A 17,995-nucleotide genomic window follows, 5' to 3' on the forward strand; every position below is an offset into this window, starting at 1 on the left:
TGTGTGTGTGTGTGTGTGTGTGTGTGTGCTGTGCAGGGCTTCTTGTATACGGCATTTTTTGAGCATTGTTTTGTCATAATGTTTTTGATTGTTATGATTTTCATTTTATGATTAGTTTAAAGAGACTGAAAAACATGAAATTTGTTGCACAGTTAGTTGGTAGGATTCAGAAAAGTTTGCCAAAGAGAAATAAGAAAATATATTATTTGAAAATGTGAAATTAAGGCCGCTGCAGAGAGCACCTGGGCAGCACCCCACGAGCGAACTTGAGCCTCGGGACCACAGGTAAGACCAAATTTTCTGCTGCAAGAAAGCTGCCTGGTGAGCTTGGGACACACGGAAGCAGAATTTCTCTAGGACCAGGCACATTCTGTGTTTACCAGAAGTCCCACACCCGCGGATCCCGGCCCGCAGCAGCTCTCTGCTCCCAGACCCGGTGAGAGAGAGACCCAACCGCCTGGTCTGGTGGGCACTCCTGAGGCTGCAGAGCGGAAGAGACCACCAACACTGCTCACCCCTGCCCACATCCCTGGCCCAAGAGGAAACTGTATAAGGCCTCTGGGCTCCCGTGGGGAAGGGCCCAGGAGCAGCAGGACACCTGCCTGAGACACCTCCGGAACCTGGGGGAAACAGACCGGATAAACAGTTCTCTGCACCCAAATCCTGTGGGAGGGAGAGCTAAACCTTCAGAGAGGCAGACAAGCCTGGGAAACCAGAAGAGACTGCTCTCTGCACACACATCTCGGACGCCAGAGGAAAAAGCCAAAGACCATCTGGAACCCTGGTGCACTGAAGCTCCCGGAAGGGGCGGCACAGGTCTTCCTGGTTGCTGCCGCTGCAGAGAGCCCGTGGGCAGCACCCCACGAGCGAACTTGAGCCTCGGGACCACAGGTAAGACCAACTTGTCTGCTGCAAGAAAGCTGCCTGGTGAACTCAAGACACAGGCCCACAGGAACAGCTGAAGACCTGTAGAGAGGAAAAACTACACGCCCGAAAGCAGAACACTCTGTCCCCATAACTGACTGAAAGAGAGGAAAACAGGTCTACAGCACTCCTAACACACAGGCTTATAGGACAGTCTAGCCACTGTCAGAAATAGCAGAACAAAGTAACACTAGAGATAATCTGATGGCGAGAGGCAAGCGCAGGAACCCAAGCAACAGAAACCAAGACTACATGCCATCATCGGAGCCCAATTCCCCCACCAAAACAAACATGGAATATCCAAACACACCAGAAAAGCAAGATCTAGTTTCAAAATCATATTTGATCATGATGCTGGAGGACTTCAAGAAAGACATGAACACACTTAGGGAAACACAGGAAAACATTAATAAACAAGTAGAAGCCTACAGAGAGGAATCGCAAAAATCCCTGAAAGAATTCCAGGAAAACACAATCAAACAGTTGAAGGAATTAAAAATGGAAATAGAAGCAATCAAGAAAGAACACATGGAAACAACCCTGGATATAGAAAACCAAAAGAAGAGACAAGGAGCTGTAGATACAAGCCTCACCAACAGAATACAAGAGATGGAAGAGAGAATCTCAGGAGCAGAAGATTCCATAGAAATCATTGACTCAAATGTCAAAGATAATGTAAAGCGGAAAAAGCTACTGGTCCAAAACATACAGGAAATCCAGGACTCAATGAGAAGATCAAACCTAAGGATAATAGGTGTAGAAGAGAGTGAAGACTCCCAGCTCAAAGGACCAGTAAATATCTTCAACAAAATCATAGAAGAAAACTTCCCTAACCTAAAAAAAGAGATACCCATAGACATACAAGAAGCCTACAGAACTCCAAATAGATTGGACCAGAAAAAAAACACCTCCCGTCACATAATAGTCAAAACACCAAACGCACAAAATAAAGAAAGAATATTAAAAGCAGTAAGGGAAAAAGGTCAAGTAACATATAAAGGGAGACCTATCAGAATCACACCAGACTTCTCGCCAGAAACTATGAAGGCCAGAAGATCCTGGACTGATGTCATACAGACCCTAAGAGAACACAAATGCCAGCCCAGGTTACTGTATCCAGCAAAACTCTCAATTAACATTGATGGAGAAACCAAGATATTCCATGACAAAACCAAATTTACACAATATCTTTCTACAAATCCAGCACTACAAAGGATAATAAATGGTAAAGCCCAACATAAGGAGGCAAGCTAGACCCTAGAAGAAGCAAGAAACTAATCATCTTGGCAACAAAACAAAGAGAATGAAAGCACACAAACATAATCTCACATCCAAATATGAATATAAAGGGAAACAATAATCACTATTCCTTAATATCTCTCAATATCAATGGCCTCAACTCCCCAATAAAAAGACATAGATTAACAAACTGGATACGCAACGAGGACCCTACATTCTGCTGCCTACAGGAAACACACCTCAGAGACAAAGACAGACACTACCTCAGAGTGAAAGGCTGGAAAACAACTTTCCAAGCAAATGGTCAGAAGAAGCAAGCTGGAGTAGCCATTCTAATATCAAATAAAATCAATTTCCAACTAAAAGTCATCAAAAAAGATAAGGAAGGACACTTCATATTCATCAAAGGAAAAATCAACCAAGATGAACTCTCAATCCTAAATATCTATGCCCCAAATACAAGGGCACCTACATATGTAAAAGAAACCTTACTAAAGCTCAAAACACACATTGCACCTCACACAATAATAGTGGGAGATTTCAACACCCCACTCTCATCAATGGACAGATCATGGAAACAGAAATTAAACAGTGATGTCGACAGACTAAGAGAAGTCATGAGCCAAATGGACTTAACGGATATTTATAGAACATTCTATCCTAAAGCAAAAGGATATACCTTCTTCTCAGCTCCTCATGGTACTTTCTCCAAAATTGACCATATAATTGGTCAAAAAACGGGCCTCAACAGGTACAGAAAGATAGAAATAATCCCATGCGTGCTATCGGACCACCACGGCCTAAAACTGGTCTTCAATAACAATAAGGGAAGAATGCCCACATATACGTGGAAATTGAACAATGCTCTACTCAATGATAACCTGGTCAAGGAAGAAATAAAGAAAGAAATTAAAAACTTTTTAGAATTTAATGAAAATGAAGATACAACATACCCAAACTTATGGGACACGATGAAAGCTGTGCTAAGAGGAAAACTCATAGCACTGAGTGCCTGCAGAAAGAAACAGGAAAGAGCATATGTCAGCAGCTTGACAGCACACCTAAAAGCTCTAGAACAAAAAGAAGCAAATACACCCAGGAGGAGCAGAAGGCAGGAAATAATCAAACTCAGAGCTGAAATCAACCAAGTAGAAACAAAAAGGACCATAGAAAGAATCAACAGAAGCAAAAGTTGGTTCTTTGAGAAAATCAACAACATAGATAAACCCTTAGCCAGTCTAATGAGAGGACACAGAGAGTGTGTCCAAATTAACAAAATCAGAAATGAAAAGGGAGACATAACTACAGATTCAGAGGAAATTCAAAAAATCATCAGATCTTACTATAAAAGCCTATATTCGACAAAACTTGAAAATCTGCAGGATATGGACAATTTTCCAGACAGATACCAGGTACCGAAGTTAAATCAGGAACAGATAAACCAGTTAAACAACCCCATAACTCCTAAGGAAATAGAAGCAGTCATTAAAGGTCTCCCAACCAAAAAGAGTCCAGGTCCAGACGGGTTTAGTGCAGAATTCTATCAAACCTTCATAGAAGACCTCATACCAATATTATCCAAACTATTCCACAAAATTGAAACAGATGGAGCCCTACCAAATTCCTTCTACGAAGCCACAATTACTCTTATACCTAAACCACACAAAGACACAACAAAGAAAGAGAACTTCAGACCAATTTCCCTTATGAATATCGACGCAAAAATACTCAATAAAATTCTGGCAAACCGAATTCAAGAGCACATCAAAACAATCATCCACCATGATCAAGTAGGCTTCATCCCAGGCATGCAGGGATGGTTTAATATACAGAAAACCATCAACGTGATCCATTATATAAACAAACTGAAAGAACAGAACCACATGATCATTTCATTAGATGCTGAGAAAGCATTTGACAAAATTCAACACCCCTTCATGATAAAAGTCCTGGAAAGAATAGGAATTCAAGGCCCATACCTAAACATAGTAAAAGCCATATACAGCAAACCAGTTGCTAACATTAAACTAAATGGAGAGAAACTTGAAGCAATCCCACTAAAATCAGGGACTAGACAAGGCTGCCCACTCTCTCCCTACTTATTCAATATAGTTCTTGAAGTTCTAGCCAGAGCAATCAGACAACAAAAGGAGATCAAAGGGATACAGATCGGAAAAGAAGAGGTCAAAATATCACTATTTGCAGATGACATGATAGTATATTTAAGTGATCCCAAAAGTTCCACCAGAGAACTACTAAAGCTGATAAACAACTTCAGCAAAGTGGCTGGGTATAAAATTAACTCAAATAAATGAGTTGCCTTCCTCTATACAAAAGAGAAACAAGCCGAGAAAGAAATTAGGGAAACGACACCCTTCATAATAGACCCAAATAATATAAAGTACCTCGGTGTGACTTTAACCAAGCAAGTAAAAGATCTGTACAATAAGAACTTCAAGACACTGAGGAAAGAAATTGAAGAAGACCTCAGAAGATGGAAAGATCTCCCATGCTCATGGATTGGCAGGATTAATATAGTAAAAATGGCCATTTTACCAAAAGCAATCTACAGATTCAATGCAATCCCCATCAAAATACCAATCCAATTCTTCAAAGAGTTAGACAGAACAATTTGCAAATTCATCTGGAATAACAAAAAACCCAGGATAGCTAAAGCTATCCTCAACAATAAAAGGACTTCAGGGGGAATCACTATCCCTGAACTCAAGCAGTATTACAGAGCAGTAGTGATAAAAACTGCATGGTATTGGTACAGAGACAGACAGATAGACCAATGGAATAGAATTGAAGACCCAGAAATGAACCCACACACCTATGGTCACTTGATTTTTCACAAAGGGCCAAAACCATCCAATGGAAAAAAGATAGCATTTTCAGCAAATGGTGCTGGTTCAACTGGAGGGCAACATGTAGAAGAATGCAGATCGATCCATGCTTATCACCCTGTACAAAGCTTAAGTCCAAGTGGATCAAGGACCTCCACATCAAACCAGACACACTCAAACTAATAGAAGAAAAACTAGGGAAGCATCTGGAACACATGGGCACTGGAAAAAATTTCCTGAACAAAACACCAATGGCTTATGCTCTAAGATCAAGAATCGACAAATGGGATCTCATAAAACTGCAAAGCTTCTGTAAGGCAAAGGACACTGTGGTTAGGACAAAACGGCAACCAACAGATTGGGAAAAGATCTTTACCAATCCTACAACAGATAGAGGCCTTATATCCAAAATATACAAAGAACTCAAGAAGTTAGACCGCAGGGAAACAAATAACCCTATTAAAAAATGGGGTTCAGAGCTAAACAAAGAATTCACAGCTGTGGAATGCCGAATGGCTGAGAAACACCTAAAGAAATGTTCAACATCTTTAGTCATAAGGGAAATGCAAATCAAAACAACCCTGAGATTTCACCTCACACCAGTGAGAATGGCTAAGATCAAAAACTCAGGTGACAGCAGATGCTGGCGAGGATGTGGAGAAAGAGGAACACTCCTCCATTGTTGGTGGGATTGCAGACTGGTAAAACCATTCTGGAAATCAGTCTGGAGGTTCCTCAGAAAATTGGACATTGAACTGCCTGAGGATCCAGCTATACCTCTCTTGGGCATATACCCAAAAGATGCCTCAACATATAAAAGAGACACGTGCTCCACTATGTTCATCGCAGCCTTATTTATAATAGCCAGAAACTGGAAAGAACCCAGATGCCCTTCAACAGAGGAATGGATACAGAAAATGTGGTACATCTACACAATGGAATATTACTCAGCTATCAAAAACAACGAGTTTATAAAATTCGTAGGCAAATGGTTGGAACTGGAAAATATCATCCTTAGTGAGCTAACCCAATCACAGAAAGACATACATGGTTTGCACTCATTGATAAGTGGCTATTAGCCCAAATGCTTGAATTACCCTAGATCCCTAGAACAAACGAAACTCAAGACGGATGATCAAAATGTGAATGCTTCACTCCTTCTTTAAATGAGGAAAAAGAATACCCTTGGCAGGGAAGGGAGAGGCAAAGATTAAAACAGAGACTGAAGGAACACCCATTCAGAGCCTGCCCCACATGTGGCCCATACATATACAGCCACCCAATTAGACAAGATGAATGAAGCAAAGAAGTGCAGACCGACAGGAGCCGGATGTAGATCGCTCCTGAGAGACACAGCCAGAATACAGCAAATACAGAGGCAAATGCCAGCAGCAAACCACTGAACTGAGAATAGGTCCCCTATTGAAGGAATCAGAGAAAGAACTGGAAGAGCTTGAAGGGGCTTGAGACCCCAAAAGTACAACAATGCCAAGCAACCAGAGCTTCCAGGGACTAAGCCACTACCTAAAGACTATACATGGACTGACCCTGGACTCTGACCCCATAGGTAGCAATGAATATCCTAGTAAGAGCACCAGTGGAAGGGGAAGCCCTGGGTCCTGCTAAGACTGAACCCCCAGTGAACTAGTCTATGGAGGGAGGGCGGCAATGGGGGGAGGGTTGGGAGGGGAACACCCATAAGGAAGGGGAGGGGGGAGAGGGATGTTTGCCCGGAAACCGGGAAAGGGAATAACACTCGAAATGTATATAAGAAATACTCAAGTTAATAAAAAAAAAAAAGAAAATGTGGAATTAAAAATGAAATTAAAATGTCCTGTATAATATATATAGAAATATATATATATATATATTTCAAAGAATTTGTGTTTTTTGGATTGATAAGAATTGCCCAAGATCCACAGGCAATCTAAAAAGAATTTCAGTATCATGTAGGAAAATCATATTTCTAGTCATTGTATAGGGGAATTCCAAATAATGTAAAAACTGTGTTGTGACCGTTCATCTTAAATGTCTCCAAGAACTTATGCCCTTTTAGTGAATGCACCCTACACTTCAGCTTCAGGACATAGAAGTACTAAGCTGTAACTGACCAGGAATTTCCTTCCTGGGGAGCATCATTCAGCTTAACTAAAGGGGTTATAAAATCTTCCAGGGGTTGGGGATTTAGCTCAGTGGTAGAGCGCTTGCCTAGCAAGCACAAGGCCCTGGGTTTGGTCCCCAGCTCCGAAAAAAAAGAAAAAGAATCTTCCAAGAAAGAAAAGAAAATCCATGTCCTACCCAGCTGTCCTACCCTGTACTGCTGAATCTCTACAAAGCCTAGAATGAATACACATATTCTATAGCTGTGTCAAGTATGGCATTGGGATAACCAACACCTGTGTAATTGTCCTTAAGATACTCAACAGAAACAAAATGTGTTTGACTGTAAATTGAATAAGAACCTTTAACTACTGATGTCTTGGAGCCTAAAGGAAAACCAAACAATGCTACTTCTGTAAATCAGACTAATTCTTTTTTTTAATTACTTCAAATTTTTTATTGGCTATTTTATTTATATTTCAAACTTTATCCCCTTTTCCAGTTTCTTCTTGGCTTACCCCCATCCCATACTTCTGCTTCTTGAGTATGCTCCTCCACATACCCACCCACTCTTGCCTCACTGCCCTATCATTCCCCAACACTGGGGCATCTAGCCTTCACAGGACAAATGGCCTCCCTTCCTATTGATGCCAGATAAGGTCATGCACTGATACATATGTCCCTCCATGTGTATTCTTTGGTTAATGATTTAGTCCCTGGGAGCTCTGGGAGGTCTGGTTGGTTGATATTGTTGTTCTTCCTACTTGGTTGCAAAGCTCTTTAGCTCCTTCCATCCTTCCCTTAACTCCCCCATTGCAGTCCCCATGCCCAGTCCTATGGTTGGCTATGAGTATCAGCATCTGTATTGGTCAGGCTCTAGCAGAGTATCTCATCCCTTAACTGGAGACTGTGCCTACCCTCTGGATATGGGCTCTACATGTTCTCTCTCCCCTTTATTAGGTATTTCAGGTAATGGGTCCTGGGAGCCTCTTGCATTCCTGCCATCTGTGACTTTCTGTTAGATTCTCCCAGTCCCATTGCTACATGCCTGTGTTCAATTTACTGACCTTCTGTACATGTCCTCTACCTGGTACTCCTTCCCCTTTTCCCCTCCCTGTCCTCTCTTCCTCACCAGTCCCTTCAACACTCTACCTCCGGTGATTATTTTGTTTCTCCCATCTAAGTAAGATAGAAGCATCTTCACATTGGTCTTCCTTCTTCTTCAACTTCATATGGTCCATGTGTTATATTTTGAGTATTCCAATCTTTTTGTCTAATGTATACTTATCAGTGGGTACATATTATGTGTGTTCTTTTGTGACTGGGCGTCCTCATTCAAGATGATATTTTCTAGATCCATCCAATTTCATGAAGACTTTGTGGTTGGTTTTTTTTGAAGTCATTGTTTTTAATAGCTTAATAGTACTCTGTGTGTAAATGTATCAGATAGTATTGCTGATGCCAAGAAGTACTTGCTGGAAAGATCCAGACGTAGCTGGCTCCTGAGATGCTCTGGCAGAGCCTGACAAATACAGAGGCAAATACTTGCAGCAAACAATTGGACTGAGCATGGTGTCCCCAATGGAGAAATTAGAGAAAAGAGTGCAGAAGCTAAAAGGGTTTGGAACCCCATAAGAAGAACAACAATATCAACCAAACAGACATCTAACAGCCCGCAGGGACTAAACCACGAAATAAAGAGGACACATGGAGGGACCCATGGCTCCAGCTGCATATGTAGCAGAGGATGACCTTGTCAGCATCAGTGGGAAGAGAGGCACTTGGTCCTGTGAAAGTTGGATGCCTTAGTAAAGAGAAGTACCAGAGTGGAGAGGCAGGAGTAGAAGTGTTAGTGGAGCTCCCTTATATAATCAGTGGTAGGAGTGATAGGATAGGGGGTTTCCAGAGGGGAAACCAACTGAGAAAGGGGACAACATTTGAAATGTAAATACCTAAACTATCCATTTCTTACAAATATTCCTACAAGCCAAATTGATGAAAACCATTCCTCAATTGAAATGTCCTATCTTAATAGGTATGTGAGCTCATGAATGAAATTTTTTCCACCAAAACCTATTAACTGGTATTATTTTAGGGAGTGCTATCTTGTGATATAAGTACTATCTTTATATATTACTTAAAATTGTTCCATGACTGAGAGTACTTTTGTTAAGACAAAGCAAAACAGATATTTTGAATATTATCTAAACTTTTAAAAGAAGTAAACTTTTTACTTCTGAAGAAAATTTAAATCTGGTCTAACTAAAATAACATAACACTTTGGGAGAAAGATACACCCGAGTAACCCTGCACTAGAAGCCAAAATGGAAAAGACCTCCACAACTACCATAACCTTCCCTCTGGTGCTGTGGTAGACAGGGAGGAAGGTGATCCATACACTGTAGAACACCAACATGCTGAATGTTAGGAACTTGGCTTCATTGAATCTGTCAGGAAGGTTCCTAGCCAAGAAAGCCACAGTGATGCTCCCTAGAGCCAAGGAGCCCAAATATCCCAGGACAAAGTGGAAGGCAGTGACTGAGCCTTTGTTGCAAATAATGATGGTCTTCCCATGTTCAGATTGTATGTCTCTGTTAAGAAACGGAGGAGATATTACCAACCAGATTCCATAGAGAACAAGTTGGATTAGGGTACAAATGGGAATGACCAAGTTAGGTGCCCCTGAGGACAGCATCCCTCTCATCCTTCTGCCTGGAGTAGTGAGCTTAAAAGCCATGACCACAGTTACTGTTTTTGCCAACACTGTAGAAACAGCCACAGTGAAAAACACTCCAAATGTGGTCTGCTGCAGGATGCAGGTGGCCTTGTTGGGTTGTCCAATGAAAAGCAATGAACAGAGAAAACAGAAGATGAGAGAGATGAGCAGGATGTAGCTGAGAATGCAGTTATTGGCTTTCACAATGGGAGTATCCTTGTACTTCACAAAAGTGACTAGTACTAGAATTGTGATGGCTGAGAAGGACAGGACCACGCAGCCTAGAGCCATCCCCAGTGGATCTTCATAAGCCAGAAATGACACAGCTCTTTGGAGGCAGTAGGTCTGCTCTAAGTTGGCATATTTATCATCTGGACACCTCGCACAGTGCTCCATATCTGCTGAAAAACAACAATAAACCCTCATAAGATACCATAATCATGTAGTTAATAATTGTGTATTTGTTTTATTCAGATGATATATCAATAAATATTTTGGTGTTGAGAATCCATTCCACTCCTTATTTCTGTATGGAACACTGATTTAAGGTTGCCCTTAATTAACCTATGCTTTCTGATGGAACAAAAAAATATCATCATAAGGAGTTGAACAGAAAAAAATTTATGAAAAAAATTTAAAAATATGATAAATAATAAAATGCATAATCTCAGATTATCTAATTTCTCAAAAAATAAATTCACTACTCACTGACATGGGCAGTACGCAGACATTGTTATCAATGCCACATGGTGAAATGCATTATGTACTTTGTTTGCTTTGAAAGATGTGCCCTTTGTCTATATCTACACCTAGGCACTAGAACATACAATTCCTCATGCAAATACTGTTTTTGTAAAGAAATATTGTCTTTCTTGAATCTGTATGTCTCATAGACATATGCAGGCCCCTCCTGTTGTGGTACAATCTCTTTTTTCCCAACTACACACGCGAAGGTTATGTATATTGAAGATTATAGCATGAAGGTTATGGATATTGACATTCATCCTTCTTTCCTTAGACTGTGATTAATGATAAGCACTATCATTAATAAGCACTTTGTCATTCTTGAAATCTTGACACTTATCCTAATTCTTTGACAAGAAATTTTAATACTTTAAGCCATATAAGCTACTAAAATATATTTCATTAAAGAACAACAGTTACCCTCACCATCTGGTCTTTGTCAGGTACTAAGCTGAGTGATAGAGGGAAAGATTGTGGACTGATCATGTAGTCAAGATTCTTTGTGCAAAGGATCAGAGAAAAATAAACATGCATAGATTGTGCCTAAAACTTTTCTATAAAAATTGTTACACTTGTATGTCCCCTAAGTGTTTTCTGCATAATATAAAATCAATATCCATTGTATTATGAGAGAAATGAGTAGTTTGTAGAAGACACTGAAGGTTATTTGCTGGGTCAAAAAGAAGCTGATATTATTTAACTGATTAAGTTCTAAAACACAGTTATTAGGTCTTCAGTTTCCATTTAGGCCATATCACATTTCTAGTTCTTAAAGGGAAGGTATTCTAATTCAGTATTTTTTCTATTATATGCAAGCATGTACCTGTCTCATTGGAAACCTCATTTTCTGGGCACTGAACACAATCAAAGCAGCAGTCTGCTGTTTGTTTCTGATGAATTTTCCTGAATCCAGCAGTACATGTTGCACTACACATGGAGGATGGAACCTGAGGGAATATATTTATGTAATTATGCATAATATATATATGTGTGTGTGTATGTATCATTAACAGATATGGTTATACATATACATATAGGATATTAACACATATGACTAAACATATTCCACTAGTAACCAACATCACTTAACAATTTTATGCTTATTATTATTTTGCATTGTCCTGCAATGCAATAAATATCAAAAAATATTACTATATCATGTAATATTATTTATGTGACATTTTGGGTTGTAGCCATTCAAATTTTTCCTTCCTAAACTGATTAATTCATAAGAAATATTTATGTGACATCACTTTCTCTTGCAACAAATATAAACAAAAATAAAAGAATACTGAATTGTATGGAGAGAGAACATAGGGCTTATCAAGGAAGAGTTGTTTGATGAATACGCATAAAGCATGTTATCTAAGACCCACATAAAATTAATGAAGTTTTCTAAGTTTAAAAGAAAACCTTAAATTTTCAGACATATTTCTCTTAATGAATACATCTGTATTAATTAGGCCATTAATCTGTTCACACAGAATCAAAAAATTCCATTGTTTATATGTAGTCACAAGATTTTAACATATATATTTCTATAAATTTCATAAATTTAACTGTATTATTATTAAATTTATAATTGTAATCTAGGGTGAATAAGCACTTGAATGCTGTCAAACATGGCATCCAAAGGTCTTTGATCCCTATGACCAAATTGACATGAAGCTGAGAGTTATCAAATTTTGATGCTTGTGACTTAGGACAGTCTTTTGTAGGAGTATCAGATGGTCTTAACCACAGAGCTGTTACATCAGTGCCTCATGTTTTAAATTTTTGATATCCTGAAAAATATGAAAATTGTGGTTTACACACCAATGTTCCTTCTGTGGCCCATTCCAAGTCTTCAGATGTACGAAGTTGTTGATTATGTGGGAAACAAGGAAAATAGCTTGCTATTTTCACTTTTAATCCAAGGCCCTGAGGAAAATTCCAAATGATGAAAATGTCATACTCTGCACACTGATTTTCCCTATGGTTCATGTTCACCAGTTCTCCAACAGGGTTAGTAAATACCGTGGCTTTCAGCAAGGAAGCCACCTAAATGAGATGCAACATTAGATGATTACATACACATATCAATAAAGGGAATGCCAAATTGAGGATGTCTTCTAAAATTTAATGACTTTCAGAAAAGACAATTTTTAAAATAATCCTATGTAGCAAAATACAGTATACCTCATTGATTTATAGAAATTGACATTTTTCAATATTAACATATGCTAAAAAATGATTACCAGAGACCAAGTAACATGGTATGTATGTGAGTGAGTGTGTGTGTGTGCATGTGTGTTTGTGTATATGTATGAGGTATTGCATACATGTACATGTTTGTCAAAATTTTTGAAGAAAAAGGCATGTACGTGAGAATGAAGGGGAAGTCTGAGTATCTGGAAGTTGTGGAAATAAAGAATGATAGGGGATCTTTCACGTACACACAATATACATATATGAAATTAACATTGACTTGATACAATACACAGTCTTAATCATTTAGGTTTTTATATATAATTGTTAATTAAATTAATAACAATTAATCACATCACAGGTACCAACACTTGAGAAATTATTCTTAAGAAAAATATTCTAGTCTAGTCATCACTTAAGGACTTTATGATAAAAACTCTTGGCTCCAATTTGAATTCACCTCTAAAATGTTGAGGCACATTTCCACAAATCACACTAATATTCATAAAAATATATTGTCTTCTATGTTGTCCCTGTGAGATATATAGATAGATATAGATATAGATATAGATCCATGTAAAAAAAGTCATTAGGGAGTTTTGTAATGTAGAAATCTTTCCAATGAGAGAATAATCTCTAACAAATGTATATGAGTTAATCAGGGGCTATTTTAGAGATCACACTGATATATCTAAGCGTAAGTAACTTTACCTGCTGACAGTCAGTGAATAATCCTTTGGGTTCTGCCACTTTCTGAGACTCTACATTTTGAGAAATGAGTTCATGGTAGGTGTGGGCCACAGCATACACAGCATTATACAAATTATAACCTTCTTCACTCAGGACCATGTCAAATTTATGCAGTGCTAACCATTCTAATGTATTGTTGAATGTAAAATGATCCGTTTTGCTATGTCTATTCTCAGAGATGGAACAATTAAAATAATTCCACCCTAGCATAGACTGAGAAAGGTCTATTGGGTACTTGGAAGTGTTCATTGTTTGCATAACATTCCTAAATATAGTCATCCCACTGTGGTGGTGTGCAAAAGTGACAGTCCCGTGGAAGAAATCAAGGCTGAAATCTCTTTTATTTATGATGACATCCCATTGTGAGTTCGTGACCCAGATTCTTTGTACACCTAAATATGCCCATCTTCGAAAGCTGACTTCTAGAGTAGAGTTCATTTCACCATAAATGATAACAACCTTTGCTGATGATGTCATAAGTTGTTTATCATATATCTTAGCCCTTGTGCTGTATCTCTGCATGGTTTCTGGGATCACATTCACAAAAGCCAAACAGATCCCATGCCTTTGCATTTCTTCTCTCAAGTCTGAGAAAAACTGAATACCCTGGTCATTATCTGAGATGATCAGTCCTACCCAAGTCCATCCAAATTGAAGCATCAAGGATACCATGCCATGGGGCAAACATGTGTCTTTGATTGCTATCTGATAGATATAGGGAAACTGGTCATGGTCTATTAGGTTAGAGTTAAATGGTCCAAAGAAAACCTAAAGAATGTAGAAGAGGATGAAATATCCACATGAGAATATAATTGTTACAATGTTCAAACTTATATATATAAATATTATTCACCATAAGGATAGTAAGCTAGAAAGATCATGTATTATTCCTATTAGATTGTAGAAAATTCCTAACAAGTCTGAATATTCTAGAAAACAGTTTTGTCTGTTTGCCCATTACATAAATGATCTGGTTATTTAATTATATACTATATATGTAATTTAATTCTGTGTGTGTGTGTGTGTGTGTGTGTGTGTGTGTGTGTGCCAGAGCACTCATAAATGTATGCAGTCAAGTTGTCTTGTAGGCACATGTAAATGGAAGGTAAAAGTTGTTAATTCATCCAGTGTCACACATTTTTACCTTTGGCATCATGGAATGAATTGCCAGTTTTAAGGATGTTGTCCGTGATGGCCCTATAAGATCTATGTCACAAGATAGTTCTATTCCACAGACATAATTAATAATATACGAAGTTTTGTTTTCTTGTGAATATATTTCATCCAGAAGTCCCAATGTATCTTCACACATTCTACCAACAAGGTTGAATATCAAAGACATGTTGGGTAAAAGATCAGGATTCTTGTTGATCTCATCAGTAGCAAAAAACATTACCAGAAAAAACTCATATTTTGTTGCTGGTATTCTAAAACCAAACATAGTGATGATTAGGGTAGAAGTTTGAAACATAAAATTTCAATTGCAGTAAAATTTGTACTTTGAGACATGCTAAATTTTTTAAATGTCTAAATGTCTTGAAATAAGCCTTATAATTTGGAGATCGTTAGAGCTGAATACAATGTAAGAATTCATAAACATAGGGCACTCTGATATGACAAATTTTATATTTATTAAAATCAATAAGGAACTTGTTTTATCTTGGAATGCCATCCTTGAACTAGATTACATTCCTATTGAATAACAGTGCTATAAAATAATCGTGGAGTTGTCATTCCACAGATATATTTAAATCAAAAGCATGGCTTGAACCACATATGAAATAACACATTCTCCTTCAATTTTTATTATTTAAATGTATTTTATACATCAAATATTTAATAATATTTAGTATTTTGAGAATCAAATGATGAATCAAAAAATTTTGTTCAACTTTTATATTCATATACTTTTATACCATAAAAATATCATTAACATATACTTAATAATATTAAAAATTGAGGAAACTATATCTAATGTGAAGTACTAAATTGTTCCAAAACATACAAAGTATTTGTTGGTAAGTAAGCATAGTAAAAGAGCATAAAATATTAAAAAATTAATCATTAAGAAAATATTCAAAATTCCTTATGTGATACCACCTGACAAAGAGTAAGAGTATTCAAAATGCATTATTTAACTGTGTATATTATCTAACAATCACTTTACTTAAAAAGATTATCAGTGTTTCTATGAGAGAATTTATTTTATCAGTAAGAAGATTTTACACATTTCAAAATAGAAAAAACTCTTTGCAATTAACCATTAGGAAAATGGTAATTTTATGCCCAGTGAGAAAAATTATCAATAATATTTCCACGATGTTTTAAAACATGCCATTAATATTCTCAACTGCTAATTTTATCAAACAGAAAACCTATTTTAAGATATATTTCATTTAAATGTATTCATCCATTTCAAAATGCATGAAATGATACAATATACCACACAACCAGAATATTATCTTTTAGGCCCTCTTGCACATCAATTTAATGTTATCTTTCAGTGATTTTACTACATCAATTTTATAAAAATAGAAATAAAACATAGTGGATTGATCTTAACAACTCATTCTTTCTAATTCTTTGATATCCTGTAAGTTATTTCTGAGCATAGAGATCATTTTTCCATATGAAATACGTTCATCTGCCCAAGCACAGTTGGCAGTTCATCTGTTACTATTTGCAATTACCTCTCATTAGGAATAAAAACACCAAACATGCTCTTCTGCTGAAATATGCACTTTTTAATTAAGAGTTTGGAGCTAAGTTTTTCTTTCTAAACCTGAAAACTGTGTTGACACTGGTCATTCAGTTGTAATTTTAAACCTTATTATGACTTATAAAAGTGTGACTAATGAGAATTTCCACTATTTTTCCAATGACGTGTGGGATGATAGAGGTTACATCAGAAATGAAATTCCTACTGACCTAACACAGAAGAATAATAATGTGAAGCAACCATCACTATCAAAGTGTTCAGTGTACTATGGCTAACAATTGGAAAACATATTCTTTAAATCTCAAAGACATGAAATTGAATAAGAGATGGGGTGAAAGTCAGAGACAGAAAAGTACAGGAAATGTCCGTTCATGAAAGAAAGAAGTCTCAAGCACACTGACTAGCTAAAAGCTGAGTGATTTCAGAACTCATTCCCTCATGATCTACAGTCACCAATGATAGCATCTCATTCTGAAGATATATTGAGAACAGCCAATTATCCACATGAAGTATATTTACTCTCCTGGATTTTTGCTGTTATGTTTATTCAGTAATTAATAGAAATATTGACCACCTATCTAATACCGATAATAAGCCTAAACCGTGACTGGGCATTTGTATAATTAGACCAAAAGATTATTCTGATACCATAAAATAAAACCTGGTACACATTATCCACATTCAGTGTAAACTTCAGAATGGCAGGAAAGGCTCATTTAAAGACCATTTTAAAAGCAAAATGTAAGTATATTCATAAATATATGTGTAATATTATACAGTAATCATTTATGGTAGACACATTCATACATACATATATAATACATACACACACATACACACATATTTCAATGTATGAATGTATGCCCAACTGTTACAGACAAAATTAGATAACACTTTTATGAAGTTCTTTAAATGCATGCTTATACAGGAATAGTTGGCAACAACTGAAGATGGCAGTGATATAGTCTCTTCATACTGACTTCTTGCCAAAGATGAGGATTGTGAATCCAAGGAAGAAGAAGACACACCTTTCAACATATGAAATCCATGAAAAGGCAACAGATAGAATCCAGTCTCACTCATTGTCCAGCTTTCTCAACTGGAGCCCAATGCTATAAAGCCAAACTAAACTGTCACATGATTGAAAGTATTAAAATAGTGATTGACATAATAATTAATTTTCAGTGGTTCCTAAAGGTACAGGGGAAAGATCAGGAGAGAACCCCACCGTTTGTGTACACAGCTACAAATTTTTAATTCATGGCTCTGAATCAGGAAATGAAGTTAATGACTTACCTAAAATTAATAAGTTCATTATAATAATTTTCTTCAATAGGTTCCTCAAATGCCAAAAGGACAAAACCACAGTCACTTCGCAAATCTCCATCAGTCTCTTCACTATTCTTTATCCTCCAAAAGCAACTGGGTTCAGTCAAATGGAAATAGATTAGAGAAAATTTCAGGATCAAAAAGGTAATAGGGAAAGCACACAACTTCTTCATGTCTGCTAGGATCATGGATGGAACAGGTGTGAAATCTGATTCTTATGCAGACAAACATCACACACACAAATCTCTGTGTCTCTTTTAATGCTATTGCTGTCTGGAAATCCACTTAGTTATATTCAACAGTTCCCTTTGCCATGCTCCCTGGATACAATGGAAAAATTCTGGCCTCAAGCTCTACATCTGAGGTCTGAAAACTTTTCATTAATACATTTCTGAAAACATGTTATGAAGATCATTTTCTCTATTCTCAGGTGCCATGATT

At 37.3% G+C, this 17,995-nt stretch overlaps 1 protein-coding gene across 2 annotated transcripts in view; it reads right to left on the reverse strand.

The window, feature by feature from the left end:
* The window catches only part of Vom2r72 (vomeronasal 2 receptor, 72), a 50,927-nt gene extending 33,200 nt beyond the window's left edge, over window positions 1–17,727 (reverse strand). Inside the window, exons 1-6 of one of the 2 annotated variants that reach the window (XM_087584362.1) lie at window positions 17,522–17,727; window positions 14,651–14,933; window positions 13,468–14,274; window positions 12,385–12,609; window positions 11,393–11,516; window positions 9,340–10,226 (exon numbers count right to left, since the gene is read on the reverse strand). In XM_087584362.1, coding sequence (XP_087440488.1) covers window positions 9,340–10,226; window positions 11,393–11,516; window positions 12,385–12,609; window positions 13,468–14,274; window positions 14,651–14,933; window positions 17,522–17,727 — 2,532 coding nt within the window. 2 annotated transcript variants of the gene reach the window in all.
* Between the last annotated feature and the right edge of the window lie 268 nt (window positions 17,728–17,995).

The sequence above is a fragment of the Rattus norvegicus genome, chromosome 14 (genome assembly GCF_021556685.1).
Source record: "Rattus norvegicus strain SHRSP/BbbUtx chromosome 14, alternate assembly SHRSP_T2T, whole genome shotgun sequence".
Lineage (NCBI taxonomy): Eukaryota > Metazoa > Chordata > Mammalia > Rodentia > Muridae > Rattus > Rattus norvegicus.